The following is a 23472-nucleotide window of genomic DNA, read 5'->3' on the forward strand; positions in this document are numbered from 1 at the left end:
CCGGACAAGTACAGGCTGCTGTCAATGTTGGACCTAACGGGAAAGTTGTATGGTGCCTTTTTGCTTGGTGAGCTGCAGAGCTGGGTCACGCAATCAGGAGTGCAACCACCCATAACATTAGGCTACTCGATATACTGTTAAAAAGAACTGCTGGCAAAGGTCGCCCTTCGCTATACGTAACATTTGTGGACTTAAGGGCTGCTTTCGATCAGGTTGATCGAGACAGGTTGTGGCTAAAGTTGCGGGCGCTAGGATGCCCAGAATGGTTGGTATTCACAATTAGACTTCTTCACAATAACACCTATGTAAGAGTACGTTTGGATAATGAGGGGAGCATGTCTGGATTAATAAGTGTAAGCAGGGGAGTCGAGCAAGGTTGTGTGTTGGCTCCCCTGCTATTTAATCTCTTCCTTGCTGACTTGCTCGCTCGACTACTGACAAGTCCTAAATGCCCTCCAAAAATTGGGATGGAAAGTATTGAAAACTTGTTGTATGCTGACGATTTGGTGTTATTCGACCACACCCTCAGTGGGATGAATAACATGTTAAACTAGCTCGGACTATGTGCACGAAAATGGCCTTACAGTGAACCTCTCTAAGACCAAATGCATGTTATCAGCAAATAAAAAAGTATATAAAAAAGCTATGAAAACAAAGTTGGGGGAGATTGAATATGTGGGAAGCTATGTGTATTTATTTAGGCCTTGAAATGAAACCATTACATCTTGGGGACTAAAAAAACAAAAGCGCGCCAGCTGATGCGTCTCCTCTCAAAATGTGTCAATAATACTACGTGATATACTATAAAAGGCATGTTGATTCTTTACAAGCAATGCTACTGTCCCATGACTTTGTATGTGTTAGAGGCAATAACCTTGAGGGAACTTGACTGGCTGGATCGCTTGGAGGAGAGGTTTTGGCATACAGCATTAAACTTAGCGGCCTCCACCCCTATGGAATACTTACAACTGGAACTTGTGATCATATCACTAAGTACATTATTGCTCAAAAAGAAAGGAGCCTTATATGCAAAGTCCAAAATGTCACCTACATGCCCACTATTGGACGACTTTGGTAAGAGTTGTGGGTAGTAAGTAAAAAATGGTGCAAAGAATTTTGAAACTTTAACTTTGGAATTCTTTGACACCATTAATTAGATGCCCCGGCCTGAGACTTGGTCTAACTTCGACCTGGTCAAGGCTTCCATATTTAGAAAGGCCAATACCTGAGACTGGGTTAAAAATTTTACTCGTTTGACCGGCATCAGTAAGTACGGTGTGGATGCACACGCAAATCATTGTTACCTGAAACCCCAGCCTTATCATCTTAGTCCAAGCCCTGCAGTGTTGCACTTTACGTTGAGACTGAGAATCAACTCGCTACCATTGTTAACAAATAAAGGCCCACAACTGTGAATCCCGAAAGAATCTAGATAATGCTGTGTATGTAAATCCTCTGAGCATTTGGCGACTGCGAGGCATGTAATGACGGAATGTTGTGCACTTGGGCCAATATACATGTGCTTGCTAGGCACCCGGTTGCACAATTATGAATCAATCAAATCAGACTTCTTTTGGGATTACTGCTTCAACTCAGATTCCAACCAAATGCACATTGCACTTTACTCAGACTGGAAAATAGTGGAAAAACGTCTAGGAATGCTTTTTTAGAACTGTGTAACGGATGTATCAGATGTAGTTGGGGCTATGATGAATGGATGCACTTTTAATCGTTCTTTTTAAACACATTTTATTTAAATGAAATGGCTCAGAAGTACGAACCCAAAAAAGAGCTCAAAGACTTTGTGTAAGCATGAATTGTTACATTTTTACCAACAAGGATTTATGAATTCCTTAGTGTAGTACTAATTGTTGGGATTGCTAGATGGATTTTATGATTTTTAGCGAGAGATGTAACCATTCTTTTTTTTCTTTTAAATAGGAATCATGTGATTTATGAAATTGTATTCATTTTAATGATTTGTTAAAGTTCTTGTTAAACTATAAACAAGTAACTATAAATAAATAAAATATTGTTTAATTGTTTATGTGAAGAGGATAATTCTGAATCTTACTCTTGCTCAAGGAAGAGAAAGAACCTTTTATACTCTGGAGTCTCAGAACTTGCTATTATCCAGTTAGGGTTGCAAAGAACTGTGTTGAAACTTTGTTACAAACCTTGATTTCCTTATTTCCTTTTGGAACTGTGGAGCAGAATCCTGCTTGAATCTAGGAAAGTGAATTCACCCAGATTATAAGGAGAAGCTGTTGCTATATTACGAATTCAGTTGTTATATTCTTTTGGCTACCTTTTGAACTGTTATACATTACCATGTTGATTTATTTCATGTAGAAGTGTGAGGTACAGATATCCTTTGTTGGTGCCTTTTCTTTAGTTTATTTTCAGCAGGGAAATCCTTGTTAGGGTAGGGATAGTGAGGCGTTTATCTAACCTTTCAATTGAATAAAATGGCATCTTTTGAACAACATTCACAAACTTGTCCACCTCCCATTTCTAACCCCTCACATCAGCCGCCCTTCTAATATATAAAGGGCCCTTCAATCAATTATCTGGCCAGTTTGTTTGGACCGTATTCTGGAGAGGAGCACTTGCATCAGTCTGCACACTACTATTTTAACTTAAATCATTGCATCACAGATGAGGGGTGAGATTGGGTGGTAGGAAGTGCATGTGGCAGCACTCTTGCCTGGCTGAAAGAGAAGGGTCCCTACCAGTGATGGAATGACCTAGTTTGAAACTATAATAGCGTTAAATAGTTCAGTCAGTGATGAGACTAGGGAGCGTGTGAATGTTTTGTAAAAGAGATTAGGGAACCCTCTGGGGCCTAGAGCTTTATGCCATTGGAGAGCCCTAATAGCTTTTTCTACCTCATCAGGGGGCGATTGGGTGTGATGTACCTGTCGGTTTGAGACATTTTGGGGAGTTTAGATCGAGTTCTGTGATGTGTTAGTTGTTCTACCCCATGAGATTCTTAAAAAATTCGACTTTATCATCTGCCCTGCTACAAATGTTTTCAGAACCATCACTGGTGTAGGGTTCTGAGAAGCTGACCTTATTGCACCTGTAAGGGTTTATTACTAAAGTCTGAAGCAAACTCTCACTTGGTAATGCGCCTGAGCAGTAACGCTTGAGACTAAGATCAGTGGTTTGGTGTAAATTACAATTAACAACTCGGAAGACTGGCAAGCATTAGAAAATCTACACAGATGTATAAACAAGTGGTTCTGTGTTCTTTCATCGCCTGTTTATTTTTCGATGAGTCTATTTCCGACAGTTTTTTCCCGAAACCTTTGTTATTTATACTTGCATTAAGATCAAGTCACTCCAAACTAGATAAAGCAAAATCCAAATATATACAATCCACCGTTTGGTAACACAGAATGGGTTACAGACCAATTTAGTATTAATACAGTTTAATTCACAAGGCTATCCTATGGTTATCCAGTTTATATATTAATTTAAGTCGCTCTGCGGTGCTGCCATTTGTCTCCTTTTTGTTTTTCAGCAGCATTTTGCGTAGCCCCTTTTATGTGGATGGAGAGTTGAGCATGGTGGTTGCTGTGGGCTCTGCATGGAACTGCTGTATTGCCATTTGTGGATTTTTGTTGGATTGCTCTTGGGTCTACTTGGGTTAATGTCTGTTGAAATGGGACATTTCTGTTTGGCGAGTGGCACAACTGTAGGTTCCAGGCGAGCACCAAGCACACATCCATCTAGACTGAGGGATCCCAAAACAGCCTCCCTGCAGATGAGTGTCCAATTCAAGGAAGAGTCTCAATTTCCATGCAGGGACCTGTGATGCCTTTTGCTTAGTGACCTAACCCTGGGGCCAGCACCCTCACTCACAAGCAGCTTACCTCAGGAAGTTTGGGCACCCCTGGGGTAGGAAAGCAAACCGTTGCCCCGAACCACCATATCGCAGGAACAAGATTCACTAGGTGGGAAGAAAACTAGTGGGTGGGTACATGGGATCCTGGTTCCATTGCCCTTGTATAGATTTGACTGGTTATGCTAATGCAGTCAAATGAAGAAGCCCCTGACCTGGTAGGGTCAGAGGCAAGATGAGTGTTATCACGATCTTTTATTAATCTCTTCTCAGATCCTGGGTAGCCTACTCTTTTGAAATAGACCAGTACTTGGTCTTCCCCCACAGCTCAAAATGTAGCCCTGTTCTAAAAGCCAAGCCAGATAAGGGATGGGAGGAACCGAATTAGTGCACAGTTCACTGCAACCAATGGTCTAGAAATCCACTATTCTTACATTCATGATGCTGATGTTGGTTGCAGAGAGAGTTAAATAACCATGTAGTCCCATGCATGGGCCTAGAAGAGGAGCAAGGCATCTGTAGCACCAGGCACATGCCTTGAAGACGAATCTGGGACGTGAGTACCATGAGGGCAGAGCTTCATCTCCGGCCTCCAGTGATCCGACCGATTCTCATCTTAAGCTCTGCATTGAGGATGTTGCAAAGGCTATTTGCGCAGCAGGCTGTGTGGGTGAGCAGCGAGAAGCCCTACTGAACGAGGGAAAGCCCTAACTCAGGGCCTATTTGCTGATGATGGGGAGAAATTCCGTGCTCCCACAAGTTTCTGGTCTCTCCCCAATGACCGTTCATCCTTCTTGTCATCCTCCAGAGACCATGCCGAGGCATTAGGGACAAATCACCCCTGGGCTGGCTCTCTGGAGGAATGTAACACAGGCGCCTTTACCCTCAGTTTTAGAGTACAAGAGAGCTGGGAAGCCCTTGCCACTCCTCTTCATCAGCTCTGTATCAATCGGAGCCATTTATTTAGGGCCTGCACATGGCAGCAGGTTACCTTCTGAGAGCCAGACCTCAATGGAGCAGCTCTCCTGTCTGCGCTGAGATGAACATCTTTAACACCACCTATTTGTTGGTTACGATGGTGAAATTAAGCTGTTTAGCGTCAGTTAGGGGAGTGCTATGGATCCCATAAGGCTGTGGTCCCCACAGCCAGGAAGAAGAGCTACTCTCTGCTTTCCTTAATAGACATACGCCCAGCAAGTCCATTTGTCTTTGGGAATGAAATAATCAACATGTATAGTCTCATTTGGCACCTCTCCTTTTGCGCTTCAAGAGCTGGCAACCTGGGATCTCAGTCATGCTAAGTGCAATCTGAAGGAGGTAAATGGGGGCATGGAGGATTGAGAATCCCCAGAGCCCATTCTCTTTGTTATTCAAAGTAGATGCTGTGGACAACCACTAACCTAAACAGTTAAGCCTTTACCCTTTCAGAGACCTGCCCTGCTGCTGCAGCCACCATTTTTGTGCATTTGTTCCAGGCACAGCACTCGTCAGTGCCAGCTCATAGTGTGAAAATAAATGCGTTCCCAGTCCCTCAGAAAAACTGCCCTCTAGTATGGAGCCATTCACAAGATGCAGTTTTGCCCTTCTGATTGATTCCACATGGTGTGTGGGCTCTTTAAGCCTTGAGCTACTACAACAAAATTGAACACTTGCAACCCTAAGGAGAAAAGAGGAAACACTTGAAGGGGATACTGGGATGTACTGTGCTCCCTCCCAACCTATCGCCTTAACCTTTCGTTGTGCAGTTCATTGCGGTGCAAATATTTTGGAAACCGTGCATCATAGGGCCTTGAAACGTGGTTTTCCAGGTCCCATAGGGACCTTGAGTTTTGTTCCTCATGTCGAGACCGGTCCTTCTACGATCACATTGATTTCTTTTGCCGATTTCAGGCAACCGTCTCATGTATGAGGGTGCTGAAATCCAGGGAAAGGGCTGGAGTGGCCAAATGTAATGTAGCCAGTAACGTCTGGAGGGTTCTAACCGGTAACTATGCAAAATGTGGTGCCGATTGATGAAACAGTGTGGAATTGTATTAGGAACAATGATTCGCCAAGCCACAAACAAATTTTGACTTTTGCTGAAATCAGAGAACGGGGTGGGGTGTCCAAATGTAATGTAGCCAGTAATGTCGGGAGGGTCCTAACCGGTAACTATGCAAAATTTGATGCAGATAGGTGAAACAGTGTGGAATTTTATAATGAACAACGCTTTGCCATGCCACAAATATAGATATTTGAATTTGTCAGAGCCTATAGAGGTCAGGCAGGCACTTAATTTCCATGGCCTGCATGGTAATAAGCCATTGATCTGTGTGTATGATATGGGAATGTTATTGAACTGTGCTTTTCTCATCTTAGATGGAGCAGAGTGGCGAGATCCCACCATCCTGCTGTAACTTTCCAGTAGCAGTCTGCAGAGACAAAATGTTTGTGTTTTCTGGACAGAGTGGGGCCAAGATCACCAACAATCTCTTTCAATTTGAATTTCAGGAGAAAGTGTAAGTGTTTTTCACAGATATGCCTTTTTGATTTTGTCCCTGGCCAGTTATAGGGAACATGTGAACTTATTTTGAAAGTGGTTCTATCCATCTGCTTTAAATGAAAATTATTTACTGGGAACAAAGTATTCTGAAATGTTGCTTTCACTATACATTCCTTAATTGTAACTTTAGTTCTTGTGGAAGGTGCCTTTTACCATTTTCATTTGCATTTAGTTTCACTGAAAACACTGTGTTGCTGTTCAATTACTTTTTCTTGGAGTACAATTACAACCTTAATCTCTATTTCTGATAAATTATTGATTTAAATGGGACAACATGCGTAGTTCACATTGTTAAAGAAACGTGAGCTAGCTTCTAGTTGGAACTATGATGCAGAATCTTCATCATTTTCCAAAACTAACTTTACGTTCAATCTATTTAGAAAATATTTTTTCGCAGGTAAGCGCAACTTGCATCAGGCACTTAACCCCGTAAATATGAACTCGAGCAAGAAGCCTTATAGTTCAATCATAGACACAAGGGAAAGAATAATCGCATGCTCTTTCATGTACATCGTTGCTGTACTCTAGGTGGCTGAAGCCCAGCAGATCAAATCGACTCCACTGTGCAACAGGTGGTATGGCCAGGAGTTTTACTTTTCTTCCACAAAAACGTTCACGGGTGATTTCAAATATGTTTTGGTAACCATATTTACGAGAGAATTCACAAACTGTAGAGACCGTATTACAATATAGCAAGGAATCGTTTCAGAATATACATTTTGAAACGTATCTAAACATATGATTACAGTATATTGGGAAATAGGGTATTGTTGACAACACATAAAAATGTTTTTTTTAAATGGCAATCGTGCACATGTACTTGCCGCGATTAAATTATAGACATGATGTCTCGGCTGCAATGTACACAACCCTAGCAATTTTCACCTTGCGCTACCAGATCGCGAGACGCGTACGTAGCAGGGTGGGACTTGCAGGTTCCGATGAGTAACTAATGCCATAGGGAATCTAATACTTAACTTATTTTTATCATATTAAAGCAATATGCTACATGTAGTTTAATAACGTGAATCTCATACCTAATTAGAAGAAGCACTGAAATATTATCAACAATGAATAATGCGTCATGTACCTCTAGTAGGGCTTACATTATTTCTATAACTGATCTATTAAAAAACTATCTTAAACGAGTTTCAAAACAAACAGCGATTGTTTCTGAATATTGCATTTAAATTTGAATACCTTGAATTCATAGGTGCCACATGTCCATAAGAATTACTGATTCAATGGAAAAAGCACCATGACTTATGCAATTACAAAATGTTTTTTTTAATCAAACTTCATACAATTAAGGTAGGCAGGAGCCACTTAGGAACAAACAGAAACAGCAGAATCATCAATTAAAAGTTCATATAATCATTCACATTCACAGCTTCTCAAATAATTGTCACAGAGAAGCAGTGGCGAATATATATTAAAAAAAAAACTCAAGGCCTATCTAAAGTGAAGATTATTGATATATCATGACGAATAAGTTCCTCTGAAGTAAAGATCATGGATACATTATGATTGAGAACCAGTTATTTAATGGCACATGCTTTAAATATGGAGTGAATACTCAGTTTATGCATTACATTTTTTTTTCTTAAATACTGTTTACAGCTAGTCTTTTTAGATTACTGTTTATCCTTTAGTTGGAGCATTATTCACAAACTGTAGATATAGTATTTTGGTACAACATTCAGGAGCAGGAGTGTCTTTCTGTTGGAATTTGCAGACAACTACATTAGGAGAGTATCCCTTTAAATAGAGGTGTGTGCTTTGTGTTTTTCAATTTCAATAAACCGGCATAAATTCCTGTTGAAGTAAAAAGACTTCAATTATTTACCCAGGTTTCTCCTATGAGCGAAAGGTATACCTTTTCGCTATGCCGGGAAATTTTGTAACACTTCCCTTTGGATTCGTGTAAAGGGCATACCGTCCAACTAATGTACATTTCAATTAGATTCAAGGCAACAGAAACCATTTGAAGGTGCAGGTAAGCAGCCAAGCAAAGGTGCAAGAGTGGAAGTGTGACAAACTGTCACCTGAAACTGTGCTTCTTCTGTAAATCTTTTATTACAACAGGGAAACGGGAGTGGTACTATTCTTGGTATAATATAACAAACATCCACAAGGGAATAATACCAACAGTCTATAGGCAGCAGTGGCTCTTCCTAATTTTGTTTTTTAGATTGGCCAGCAACTGGAGCGTCCTGCGCGTTGTCTGCAGCCACGGCACAACAGTAGGATGCCTCCCACTCATTAGTAACTCTCATATATGTGTACTCTGTTTTGATTGGTTGATTCCAGCCCAAGCTGATGGCTAAGGCATCTGTTACTGCAGTGCTTTCAGGGAGAAAGCTACGTACACCACTCCTGCTCATTCATCCTTCTCACCATCTTGATTTCCAATGTAGTGGTTAATGAGAAACCTAGCAGTTGGCTGTTCAGCATCCAATGGAGTGGAAAGTGTTTTTGGAAAAATGTATCTGTTAGATTCAGAGCCATTTTATTACCAGCTCATTAGTCACCAAGACATAAAATAGAGGTTATAATCTCTACACAGCTATGTGTGCTCGTGTGGCTTAGAGGCAGTGAAGTGGAGTCTTTCATCGTGCCTTTTAGAGGCGGTCCACGCTGAGGGGCAGAGTTAGCAGAAGCAGTTATAATCGCCAACGCTGCGCGGGGCGGAGCGGTGTGCGCTTTGTGCAGTGGTCGGAAGGCGAAGACGGAGCTGGTGCGAGAAGCTGTGGTGAGGGATTAACTTCTTATCTATCCAGTTAATTCCAGTGACTGCTTTAAACACATTCTATGGGACTGGCGTGTGGAATTGCCAACTAGTCCGTAGAACATTTGCCTTTAACCCTTGTGCTGCTTCTTGACCAATATTTTTCTTTTGTGGTTTGGGAATGTGAGTGTACAAGTTATGCCCATAGTCCTTCAACGTCTCTCCAATGTGTTTGGGATCATTATATTACTAAGTCACATGGGAGCGTGAGTGAAAAGGATTCCTCTATTACTTTTTTAACGTATTACACAGACACTGGGAGTGTGTGCCTTGGATTCAAGCACATAGCCCTTTATTACTGTGCATACCGTCCACCTTTTTTCGAGTAGATACATTACAATTCAATTGTTTTTTCTCTTTTGTTTTGTCTGCTTGGAAGTAACCAATGTCCTCCTGTGTGAACTCCGCAGTGGAAAAACATTACCTCCATGCAGTGGAAGAACTCGAGACATTTCTGATGCAGAAATCTTAGCGAATTTGCCTCTTCCTCCTTCTCCCGATATTAACTCCAACCCTTTTAAGCCCTGTCATACTACCAATTCTATACCTTGGCTAACGATAATGCATTGTCGATGGCACTTAGTCTGGGCAGTCACTTACCATCAATGCAAGTAAAACCAAATAATTTGATAACATCTTTCTTTCTTCCATTAAGAACCACGAAAAGTGGACATAAATTGAATACATCCACATATACCCCAGGTTCATCTTCCCTTATCTACATCTCAATCAACTCCTCAAATTGCGCAAGGGATGGCCGACGAGAATTTTTCTAAGTCAACTTTGTCTGAGCATAGTTTTGCTGATACTCCTCCAGACATTTCAGTTTCACGTACAGATTCCTTTTTTGATTCCTCTCCAGTGACCGCTCAACCCAGACGACTCTCGTCAATGACTTCGGCTATGCAGTTTAGACGGAATACTCCATCTGACCAAATGCTAATTGTGATCACTCAAGTACTATGCATCTTGGTCTCGCTCGATGAAGGCCTATAGTTGGAGGCAAACACACATTCAATTGCTCTTGAATCTCTGTTAGCCAAGTTTGACAATATCAAATTACACATTGCCGCAAAATAATTTCTATTTGAACAACAATTGTCATCCAACAAAAGTGATCGATCAAACAACTTCTAACGATGATTTGAGGTGGGGAATCAGAACCAACAATACTAATTGTGTTAATGATGTTACTCGCAAAACTAATATCAATTTGCATGCTCCAATCATGGCCACACTTGTGTCCAACAAACCATCTTTTCCTAAACCTACATCTAAATAGACAGCTGTTTGTACATATGATGATGATGATGTTGTGTGTTTAACACCTATTGATCCTCCTAGTGTAAGGAAGGCATGGTATCAACAGTAAGACAAACACAAGTGATCACAGTTCAAGGATGTTATTGAACTTCCAAAGAGGGTTTGAAAAACACCTATCTGATCCTAAATCTACAGATGGGAGCAAGCTACGACCATCAAATAATAACGCAGTCCTAGTGGCGTCTTGTCAAAATAAAAAGGCATATGCTAATAAACCTATTGCCAATCCTTACCTCTAAATACAAATAGTGTGGGAAACAATGTTTATGACAAAGGAAGTGTTCACAAAATGATATGTCTGGATGGTCAGGCCGTTGGCCTCCCTTCCCCACGTTTTCAGCACGGGACAAGGCAGTACACTCGATCTAAGCACAGACTCTGGCTTCTCTAGCACATGGGTGCAGTTCAAACATTAGCATCATGGGCTTCCGTGAGCACGTCTCTTTGCCTTACAAAGTATCTTGATTCAGAAGGCCTGATGCAACAAACAAACAATCATTCCCTTTCTCTTTAAGATTTTCACAAGTACTCCATTTCTATGGCGATTCACTATTCACCTCGGATCCCCCTCAGCCGGGCTCAGATCCTCTTTCACAATGCTCATATAATATTCTTTCTTGGGTGACTCACTTCACCCCGGAACCTCCTCAGTCAGGCTCCGATCTCGGATCCCCCTCAGTTGGGCTCAGATTCCTTTTAACACAATGTTCGTAACTTTACACAAACTTGCTTTAACCAAAAGCTTTTAGCTGAACTCCCTCCGCGGGCTCGAACAAACTTCCTACACGATTTCATCAACTATCGAAGACTTTCTATTGTGCAGATGGGTTTACCCATTGCACGACCACTTCGATTTCACAATTCCTTGTCATATTTGCCAGCTGGATACCTAGCACAGACCTTCGAATGAGCACCCACGTGGTGCCGAACCACTCTGTCTACGGTATTGTATCTTGGCTTCAAAGTTCCATCACTCATCTGCTGGTTTAATTGTGCTCGTGTTGCTTGCCATATACGCTTCATACACTGTTTCTCTTCGGTTTTTACTTATACAGTGTTGCCGCTTTCAACCTTGGCTTCGACACAGACCGGTCTGGTATCAGTTTCCCCATCTCACCGGCTGTGCTGACTTCAATGGTGCTGCTTTGTTGTAGGAGCCAAGGACAGTACCAAAGCGGCAAATGATTATCCCCACCTTAACTATCGTCTCAGGAGAGCCCGGGGTACCGCAGACACACAATGCAGGATTTTTCAGCCTCTATTCCTGGTCTTAGGTTCCTATTCTCAAAGGTTAATGAAAGTAACTGTCTTGCGTTGAAAAGGTCAAGGGCGTTTCCCTCCTTGCAATCCTCTTCGGTTTTGTATTAAACTGACATTGTGGAACTGCTGCTTCCTCGTGTGCTTTCGTGCTCTGCCTTTTATCTGTGTGGGGAAGCGTGATGGAAGTCAGGTATGTGTAATGATCAGTAATTGCCTGACCATTGTATTGAGACATTTCAGGTATACGGCTCGGGTGTTAGTCCGTTTTCTCTCATAGTGTGCTGTCAGTGAGAAAGTGTTTGTGTTGAGAAAGTGGGAGCGAGGGTTGAGTTCCTAAGTATCCTACCTGGTAGGATGTGGTAGGATGTGGCAAAGGTATTGCAGGGAAGGGGGTACTGCGTCTCACCATCCAGTGTCCCACTTCAACTCCATGAGAGCCCATCACCCAGGTGATCCTCCCGCACTGGTCCACCATAAGGAAATGGATCCAAAAGCAAAGGCTGTGTCCTGACCACCTGCATAACAGATCCCCAGGTACTAACGTGTTAGACACCTTCAGGTATCTCACACTACTGTATTGGGTTGATCTCAATACAGAGGACTCTTGCTCTATAACAAACATTTATTCGCTGCCTATAATAACCACTTCTATCTACCACAAAACAACCTACTATGAAAAAATGCCACCAACAAATGAAAACCAAAAATATACGTTCTATCACAAAGAATAATAATCTATCTAGAAAATGTATATCCTCTTTTCTTAAACAGCCCATGTCAAAGTGGTTTTGTCTCAGAGGGTCGATATAAACCGCCTCCATGTAAAAACAAATAGAGTGTAACTTCAACTATAAACAAGGAAAGAGAGGCAGATAAAGATGGCAATATTGGGTACATTTAAGTAGGTCCAGGAAAAATGCAAGAGATGACCTACAGGCCCAATGTGAACTCAAATACAAGTGTGTCACATGGTTCGTCCAAATATAACCATATATTGTCTGGGTGGAACGTAGAGATGTCTACTCGGCCATTAGAGAATCTACACTGCTCTGTTCCCATTGTGAGCACAATGACAAGTGCATCACAGACGTTGCCATCATCACAACCTGGACGTGGCACTAATCTTAATAATTACACCCCAAAGCTATTTACTTAGTCATCAAGACCTTCTATCGTTAATACAGGGTATGTCTGTCCCTAGATCCATTTCCTTAATTGGAATGGAGATATCCCCAGAATTAACTTCCACAGAATTAGGCAACAGTATACCTGCTTTTGGGCAAACAAATTGGCAAACTCAAATGACACGACGAAAATGTTACATTAAAACACTGTATCCATCTTTCTCCAGCATGGGGTCTGACATGGATTCACATGCTCATGAATATTCCCCGTCGTCAGGCTGGGAATCTTCGGCATAGAAAAAAAAATCAGTATCAGTTTCGTTTCTGATCTGTCTTTCTTAGTAGTAATCAATCACTGGTCTCTGGGTCATACTGCCCCCAGCCCTGGCAGCCATCCTCAGATTTTTACTGCACGTTCAAGTGTTGGGAGTCCTCGTGCTTTAGCTCTCGAGTTTCTTACTGCGTGTTGCGTTTTTTCAAAGAGTTTGTCATTTTTTCGGGCAATCGAGCCTGAAGCTCCGCCGTTTCTACTTCCGATCAACGGGGACCCTTTTCGGAATTTTACTACGCCCCTCAAGGGTGAAGTGTTTGTCGAGTTACTCTTCTCTGAGGATTCCGGAAGACTGAGGCCTACCTCGTGGACATGGCGCAGGACAAGGGAAGCTCGACGCCCGGATCCAAGCTCTTCAGGAACTGCCCTGGATGCGGATTACAGAATGTTTTCAAGGAGGATGAGCATTCAAGATGCCTCTACTGCCTTCATGAGGACAAAACGCATGTGGAAAAGGACTGTGCGTTTTGCAAGAACCTGTCGGAATGGACCATGAGGGACCGCCGAACCCAACTTGCAAGCTGGCTGGAGAATGGCCCAACAGGTGAGAAGAAGTAGAAGAAGTCAGAGCGGTCTTCTAAGTCCTGTGAGGGCGCCCCGGCGACGGGGGCCCAACAAAAGGCAAAGCTCCGCGAGTCCGCAGGCACCGGGAGCACTGAAGGGTCGGGCTCCTTGGCTGCCAGGCAGGGCGCGCCTTCACCAACGCCATCAACCGCGAGCCAACACTCTGGCTCGGGGAAGAGGAAATCCGAGAACCCGGGCAAGCTTCTGGAGAGGCCCCTGTCGATCTCGAAGGAATCGGCTGAGGGGGAGCGAGGCGGTGACCCTCCCCACAAGGTGAAGTCCTCAAACGCACCCATGGTGGTGAAGGCCTTGATTCACCCGGCTAAGGCCTCTATCGAGGGAGTCGTGGTGACCCTGGCGAAGCCTGTGGAGGCTACCCCAGTGGAGGCGACCTTGGGGCCCAGAGTTGCCCTTCCGCCGCGGAGGGAATCCTCTTTCGAGCCCATCGACAAGACCCCCATCAAGGCCCAGTTGGAAAAAGAGGGGGGGGTGCGGCGGCCATTACGGACACGGATACAGCTCTGAAGAAGAGCTGGTTGAAGTCGTGAAAGACCTCAGGTTCGAGAAGGTTCGATCCCAGGGGAGAGATCCTCAGGAAGTGATCGAGGAGAGCGAAGACGGCGACGACGTGGAGGAGAAGCCATCTAGTCTGCCGCAACCAACGCCCGGGCCACAGGACAGCTTGGCGGCCATTTTGATGGCAATCCAAACCTTATGCAGGGAGATAAGGACGAGGTTGCCTCTAACCCCGACGGGCGAGCTGACAGAACCGGGCCCGTCGGGAAGTCTGCCAAACAAGCAGAGGAGAATTCATCCTCCCCCCACCCTTCCAGCCCTTGCGGCCCGTAGAGCCTTCATCTCCCTCTCCGGAGCCCAGATATGACACGGCGACGGATTCGGGGACGGATGACGACGGCGGTGACGACGGGCTAGACCTTCCATCACCACCCCTCGGGCTTCTCCGCCCGACGAAATTGGCTCCTTCCATGCCATGGTTGCCAGGGCATCCGAGCTCTTCCAGCTCTGCCCCGAGGAACAGAAGAAGGAAGGGTTCCTCTACCAACGGCGGGAGGCCAAGAGAAAGATGGTCCTCGCGGTACCGTTGCTCGATGATATCTGAGACGAAGGGCTTGCGGTCCTGAAGAACCCGTCCACGGCTCCTGCCAAGAGGGATCGGTACGAGAAGAAGTACCGAGTCCCGGATTCCACCCACCTATGCTTTATGGCCCAGCCGACCCTGGATTCGTTTGTCTCTGCGGCGGCCAAGAAGAAAGCGGTGGGGGCGACGGCTTCGGCTTCTACCTCCCCACCCGACGGCGAGGGAAAGAAACTGGATGCCATGGGGCGACGAGTCATCTCGTCGGCGGCGACGATCAAGGCGGCCAACGCCCTAGTGATCGTGGCCCACTACGACAGGGAGCTGTGGTACAAGATTGCTCCCCTGCTGGACTTCTTACCAGACGACAAGAGGGCTGAGGCCTTGGAGATTCTGCAGGAAGGAGAGGTGGTGTCGGATCACGCCATAACGGTAGCCACAGACATCGCCGACACTGGTTTCCTTCAGTTGGGCAACGGTGTTTGCCTTCGACGACGGGGATGGCTCAAGGCAACTGATTTCCGCCAGGACGTGCAAACCAGAGTTATGGACATGCCCTTCGACGGGAACAACGGAACAACCTGTTTGGGAAAACAGTAGATTAATCTCGTCAGGCCATCAAAGCTGACACAGAGACGGCACGGGCCTTGGGAGTTTTACAGCAACAACTACCGCCCTTTCGGAGCCCCGGAGGCAAGTAAGGTGCCTCCAAAGGATTCGGCGGTGGCACCTCGATGTACCGCCAGGGTTTTTACCAAGTGCCTAGCACCTGTGGCGGCGCTGCTGCACCTGCAGGGGATCCATGTTTACCCCTTACCTGGACGATTGGCTCATCCGGACAAGGACAAGGGAGCTTGCCGTCGAGCACACTGCGAGGACCATCCAACTGCTCCAGGATCTGGGATTCTCCATCAACTTCCCAAAATACCACCTACTTCCATCGCAGGTCGCACTGTTTCGGGGGGCAAAGCTCGATACAGTGGCGCGACTGGCTTCTCCGTCGGAGGAAAGGACGAAAGCCATCCTGGGAAAGGTGCAGCGTCTGCTGGCCACGGACGTGGCCAAGGTGGGATCCATCAAATCCCTCCTCGGCATGATGTCCTCTTGCATCTTCCTGTTACGCCTTTGCAGGCTGCGGATGCGCCCTCTACAGGAGTTCTTCGACGCCTGTTGGATACAAGCAGCGGGCAGCTTCGAAGACAAGATCCCGCTCAACAAGATCTTCCGCCAAGCGATCCGGTGGTGGGGCACTCGCGTGCATCTCGCGGCGGGCACAGACTTTCAGACCCCAGCACATCAGGAGACGGTGACGACGGATGCCTCCCTGGAAGGATGGGGAGCGCACACCGGAAATCTACACGCGAGAGGCCTTTGGCTCCCCGAGGAGAAGTCACCCCACATCAATATTCTGGAGCTCTGAGCAGTGTTCTGGGCTCTCAAGTCTTTTCTCCCGTCCCTCAAGGGCAAGGTGGTGAGGATCTTCACTGACAACACCGCCACGATGTTCTACATACGGAAGCAGGGAGGAACCAGGTCCCTGGCCTTATCCAAGGTGGCCCAGGAGCTGTGGCATTGGGCAGTGGCCCAGAGGATGTTTCTGGTGCCTTTCCACCTGGCAGGGATAAAGAACACCATTGCCGACTCGCTGAGCAGGGAGCTGCGCTCATGCCACGAGTGGGAACTGCGTCAAGACCAAGTGGATCGGCTCTTCCAACGAAGGGGCAAACCCCGGATCGACCTGTTCGCTATGGCGACAAACTCCAAAAGCCAGAGGTTCGCCAACAGGTTTCCCCAGCCGAGGAGCATGGGCGATGCTTTCTCCTTCCCCTGGCACGGCCTGTTCCTGTATGCGTTCCCTCCATTGCTACTGCAACTCGTCAACCAACTCAAGAGGTCCCGGTGCAGGATGATACTCGTCGCACCGGCGTGGCCGAGGCAGATCTGGTTCCCGGACCTTCTGGACTTGTCAGCGTCCCCCCCAATCAAGCTACCGACGGATGCAGATCTTCTCTCCAGAGAAGGAGGCGCCATCCTCCATCATGACCCGAGGTTCCTGAACTTGCAGGCCTGGCTCCTGGAGCACTAGAGTTTGGAGGGTACGTTATCCCGGCGGACTGCACAGAGGTGCTTGCAAAGGCCAGGGCGTCCTCAACTCTCAACTGCTATGAACAGAAATGGAAGAGGTTCTCTGTCTGGTGCCGTGCACAGAAGATTAACCCTCTGCGGATTACGGCCCCTCAAGTGCTGCCGTACTTGCTGTCGCTGGCCAAGGCGGGGCTGACCCGTGCCTCCATCAAAATACATCTGGCAGCGATCTCCCGCTACACCAGAACTATGGGATGATCATCTGTGTGGTCTCATCGTCTGGTGCAGGAGTTTATGAAGGGACTGTTCCGTTCTTTCCTGCCGGTGAAGCCTCCGGCCCCGGCATGGGAGCTCAACGTGGTGCTGACCAGGCTCATGGGGGCGCCATTCGAGCCTCTGCACTCGGCACCGTTGAAGTTCCTGTCGTGGATAACAGCATTTCTTGTGGCCATCACCTCCACACGACGGGTGGGAGAGATCAGGCTCTTTCCTGTAAACCTCCGTACCTGACTTTTCACGATACAAGGGTGGTGCTCAGGACGCAGCCCTCCTTCATGCCCAAGGTGCCGTCGGACTTCCACCTCAACGAGCCCTTGCTGTTACCAGTTTTCTTCCTGTCGCCTTTGTCGCCGGCCGAGAGGACTTTGCACTCGCTTGATGTGGCTAGAGCGCTGAAGTTCTACGTGGACCGCACAAAGAGTTTTCGGAAGACATAACAGCTATTTGTGAACTTTGGACCTATGAACCAGGGGAAGGCCCTCTCGAAGGCATCCATTTCCAGATGGCTCTCCGGCTGCATCATGCACTGTCACCAGTTGGCAAACCGACCTTTGCCCGGCCATCCGAGAGCCCATTCAACCAGAGCGATCGCTGCTACCATAGCGTTCTTGTCTGGTGTGCCCCTGCTGGACATCTGCAGGGATGCTACGTGGAGGTTGACGCACACCTTCACGAGATTCTACTGCGTCTACCGGGATTCCAGGGAGGAGTCCAGAGTCGGCCAAGCAGTGCTGCGCAACCTGTTCCCTGAAGGTGGGCCCGGTGAAGAGGTAAGAGTTGCTTAATGTTAAGTTTATGTAATGCTTAATGTTGAGCCTTGCCACCTCCCGTGGTTGTGCATGTGTGTACTGCTATGTATTCTTATATTCATGAGCATGTGAATCCAAGCCAGACCCCATGGTGGAGAAGGAACAAGTTACTTACCTGTAACTGTTGTTCTCCAGCATGGGTCTGGCATGGATTCACATGTGAACCCTCCTTCCTACCCCTCTGCGGCTCTCCACTTGGTCATACTGCCACTTCACGTGCTACCAAATCTGAGGATGGCTGCCAGGGGAGGGGCTTAGGGAGAGGGCAGTCATTGGCTGGGGGCAGTATGACCCAGAGACCAGTGATTGGTTACTACTAAGAAAGGCAGATCAGAAACGAAACTGATACCGATTTCTTTTTTCTATACCGAGGATTCCCAGCCTGACGGGGAATATTCATGAGCATGTGAATCCATGCCAGACCCATGCTGGAGAACAACAGTTACAGGTAAGTAACTTGTTCCTTACTCAATTCTTCAGTTTGTGTAGATTTTGCTCAATCTCAAAGTATGCCCTACATATCTTAACAGTTGCTGAAAAGTCCCTCTACTTGTGCTTTGGCAGGTCCAAATTCAAACCTATACAGCGCAAGAAAATCACAAAATCTGCAAGTATCTAACATGGATCATATCGCTGAAAAAAACCAAAAGTCACTTGATCACCCATATGTTATCTTATTTGAGGGACTTTTGCCAGAAAATATCTTCTCTTCTTTATCTCAAGTCAAAGTTCATCTTTGTTAACATCATGAATGAAAGGGAAAGTTTCAGAATCTTGAGCTCTGATGTTTCGCATTATACATGGTCCCAAGCTAAAGTTTATAAAGCCTGTGAGATTGGAAAACCATCTATGGCATCTGCCGAAATCCAGTCGCTAAAGAAAATGATCCAAAGTTCCCAGCGTAAAAACGACTGTTCGTGGTTAATAAAAGCGTCACAAAAACAGTGAATTTCTGCTACTCGCAACACTACTTCCAAAAGACAGCTTAATATATTTTCATGGAATACAAGATGCCATGGACACTTGTTTACCAATGACAAATCTAGAAGTAAATTATTTTCTTCATCTGTTTTGCTCTACAGGAAACATGGCGGATGGCTACCATCTTTCTTGCCAACCAGCTAAACCAGGCTTATTAGGTCGATCTTTTGGCAACCTCATCACTGGCATTCGTTCATCCTCTACCATCACAATTCTGAGCTCATATGAAGTATGCATTGGTATCTTGGCCACCCATATACAACAAAATATGGAACACCTAATTAATTACCTAATTGTAAACATTTATTGGCACTGCAAAATCAGAAAATGTGACTCCTTTCTCTCTTGTCTAACTGTGTTCTTAAGAGGATTGGTCACATATGTGTATCCGAGTGGGAAATTAATAATAGTTGGTGACTTAAATTCCAATTGCATTAATCCGGAGCGTTTTCAGGAAGTTGGAAAGAAAGGAGTGTGGTCCTCAAACAGGGGTAATGGAAGGAGGTGGTAGATATATATGAATGGCCTCGGGCTAGAACTGATGAATGACTGGTTCACTTCTTCCTCAGCTTTAGCCTTTACCTGATCAAATGAAAATACATTTTCCACTTTGGATTATGTTTTTGTTAGCCCCTGGCTACAATCCAAATGTACCAATTTCTCAGTTACTCGGACTACTCAGAGTGATATTAGAAATGTGTTTTGATATTCATTTAGATGGTAATCAAACCTTCGCAATGGCACCGAGCACTTCAATTGTTAATTGCGCTGGAAATAGAATCACATGGCATGATGGCCTAACGGATCGGGTAAACGATCCTTTCTCGTCTCTTGAGACATCTTTCACATAATGAGCAATGTGATTATTTACTTTTAATCACTTTGACACCTTTGTAAGTTCCCTTATGATAACCTCTGGTGAGCAGGGCAAGCATGCAACTTTGGCAAAGTTCACCAACAGGGGGCAACACTCCACAACATACTCATGTTTACAATAAAGAACTAGTGTTGAGAAGAAGAGCAATGAGAAATAAAATCAGATATGTTAAATCTTTTCCTGGACTTCTCGTGCATGATGCTTGAAAATGTATTGGTGTGATCCGTCAGTCGTATAAGAACTGGACCCAAAACACCAGAGCTAAAAGGCTACAGATGGATTCTGAATCCATGTTAAATTGTCTTAAAAATAAGAACTCAAGTGCCTTTTGAAAACTCATGAACAATTTGGAATCAACACATCTTTCATACGAATTAACGCAGTTCCTGAACACGCTTGGGTTGCCCACTTTCTGGACCTATTTTGTTCTAAGTCTACTTATGAGTCTTTCATCTTGCATTTCTCGCTTGATGGTGCCTGACACATTAATTGTGAACACTTTGGTTTTGAAGAGGTCTGATGCACACTACTAAAACTAAGTTCCTCTTGTGCCCCAGGTCCCAGTGGGCTTTCCAATGTTATATTTAAGAATGATCCTATTCTTTGGGCCCAAGTATTGTCAACACTTTATCAGAACATAATCATTACAGGACATTTCCCTCCTCTTTGGTCATCTGCCTTTATCATTCCAATCTATAAAAGAGGCGATATCTTGCCCAATTACAATCCAAGACGCAGAAAGCAAGGTATTTGCTGCAATTCTTCTATCACATCTGGAAGCTTGGATATTTGAAAATGTAATCTTGGCCAAATGGCAAACTGGTTTTAGGCGCCACTTTTGTACCCCGCTAAATGGTTTGATGGTCAATTAATTGCTACATCTGGCTTGGGGAGCAAAGTATCCGTCCATATTTATTGCTTGTCTTGACTTAAGCTCGGCATATGATGCACTCGATCAAAATAAGCTCTGGCTTAAGCTCCAAAATTGGGGAATTCCTTCTGATCTTCTCAGGCTCATTGTAGGGTTGTATTCTAAAACTCGTATACAAGTAGGATTGAATAACTCGGGTGGACTTTCAAGACCTTTACCGACTGCATGTGGAGTTCGACAGGGTTGTGTGCTGGCCTCCTGCCTTTTTTAATTTATATCTTGCAGATATTGACAACCATCTAAAATCATCAGTTTTGGCTTTGCCCAAATTAGGTCATCTGAGACCACACTCCCTAGCATACGCCGACGACTATATATTAATTGACTGCACTGCAGTCAGACTGCAACGCCTGATAAATTCTTTTGTTAGCAATGTTGAAACCCATTCGTTGAAAGTAAACCCTGAGAAGAAAGGTGTTACAACTCTCTAAACTTAGTAAAAAGACCTCATACTCGTGGAGGATTAGGGATCAAAAATCAAGACAGTATCATCTATGACTTACTTGGGATTTGTGATCTAAACCAAACCATGTATAGGTAAACAGAAACAATTGTTTAAGGATCTCATCAATGTGTAATGTCTTCTCAATTATTAAAAGTCGATCACAGGTACTGTACATTTTCTTTAAAACCTGTGATATCCTTGTATGATGTTAAACTGGTCCCTAAACTGCTTTACAGCATAGAAAACTATCCTCCTAGTCTATGTAAGAGTCTTCCAGCCCTTGAGGCCCATTTATGGTGGAAAACACTACGACTTCCTAAGTCCCTACCGATTGCTTCCATACGTTACGAACTTGGCATAATATATTTAGAGGCCAGAGCGGAGTGGAAACCTCTATGTCCAACCAAGGGCTCTTTATTTGAGCATTTCAACAAAATGTTGCAAACTGAGGGATGCGTCTGGGTTTGCTCAATCAAGGATAGATGCAATATTTATACTTAATAACATCAATACTACACCTGTATATATTGTGAATCTTCCAACATATGCTAAAACATATTTGAATTACTTTGACTGGACTAACAGTTAATTTGTTGCACTCATACTCCTCATTAAGCCATCTTCGTACCGATTATAAAAAGTTGGGCATTACTGCACCTTTTTTTTATGCATCGTTCCTGACAGGCTCACCAGTTTCATCTTCCTATGTTTTCGTTGGAATCTCCTATTTACTAAACGGACTCTTGTTCGATACTGTATCATTTCTTCAGAACAATCCATCTGACGTTTTTTGTCATTCACCACGTATACTTGAATCTCTTTTTCATCTGGTTACTGAATGTCCATGCCTGGAGGATATTTGCTTATGATATTTTGGAAAATATTTATCTACACTTCAGTCTGTTGGTATTGAAGCTTTTTGGCACTTGTGTCTGGCTGGAAGCACTTCCTCCTGTGTTATTGCAGTTGTCGGGTTCCTTAAATCATTGAATCTATAATTTACAAGTCAATTTTCTGAACTGTAATGTAAGAATCTCTGTTCTCATTTGTGGATTTTATGCTGGATTTTAATTATGACTTGAGCTGTGATGAATAGAAATAGAATTCATTGTTTTACTAATTTTTACTTTTTGCTTTTTTTAACCTAATTGTAAATTGTTGCCTCGTTATGAATTGATTGTTAAAGGTTGATTGTATTAACCATACAACAAAAAAATACAAAAATAAAATAAATAAGATTGAGGTGATGCAATGGTGGTGCTGTCTGGTAGCTACGTGGCAAAGGTACAAGAGAGTGCACAAAAGGGGCTTCAGTGAGGATAAGGAAAAGTGGGAGCAAGCAGACCAAGTCAAATGATGACGTCCTGGGCATACTATATATTCTCGGTGGATGCTATCCAGTCTAAAATGATGTAACACCAACATTCAAGTGCTCAGGTGCCGTTTCGATTCCTATGCTTGTACCTTACTTGTTGGTGATTATTAATGGGAGCTGCAGTGCATTCTTGGGATATGTCAGATTGTTATAGACACAGTACACCGACAGAGATGTGGCTTTAAAACATTTCAGTCACTGCAGTCTCTGAACTGGATGCTCCACCAGTCACTTCCCTGATCCTAGTTATCGTCACAGTGGGCAAAGGTGAGGGGAGTTGCATGGCATGCATGCATCTATGATTTGTACTGGACTCGAGGTATTTGGTTCAAGTAAATTTATGTGTGGATACTTTGCTTTGCATGAATCAACGCTCTTCTGTTATTTCAACAAAGTAAATTACTTTGTGGTAATTTACTTTGTTGCAAACACTTCAAATTATTTCGAATTTGGTACATGTATTTAAGGGTTAAGGGGTAAAATGGGTAGCTTGGGGTAGGTGTGGTAGTGAAGGGTGAATGGGGAGCATGGAGGGATCCCCCAATAAAATTTCGAAAAAAAACAATTCAAAGTGATTGCAACTAAGTGAATTACCACAAAGTAATTTACTTAGTTGTAATAACGTAGAACCAAATGAACTAATGCACCATACGTTATTATAACCATACAACCTGTGGACTCATGTTGGACGTTTTTAAAAGCGTTCCCTATTGCAGAACAATAGACCTTCATGCATGGAAGCACATACTATATGGGGCATTCAGCTCATAGGTACAACTCATTTGGGTTGTATGTGTATTAGATCTGTCTTTAGA

At 44.4% G+C, this 23472-nt stretch overlaps 1 protein-coding gene across 1 annotated transcript in view; it reads left to right on the forward strand.

Moving 5' to 3' along the window:
* The window catches only part of LZTR1 (leucine zipper like post translational regulator 1), a 692494-nt gene that overhangs the window by 240789 nt on the left and 428233 nt on the right, over nt 1-23472 (forward strand). Inside the window, exon 8 of the mRNA XM_069619129.1 lies at nt 6206-6345. Coding sequence (XP_069475230.1) covers nt 6206-6345 — 140 coding nt within the window. The remainder of the gene's footprint in view (nt 1-6205; nt 6346-23472) is intronic.

Source organism: Ambystoma mexicanum, chromosome 10 (genome assembly GCF_040938575.1).
Source record: "Ambystoma mexicanum isolate Mex_15411 chromosome 10, UKY_AmexF1_1, whole genome shotgun sequence".
Lineage (NCBI taxonomy): Eukaryota > Metazoa > Chordata > Amphibia > Caudata > Ambystomatidae > Ambystoma > Ambystoma mexicanum.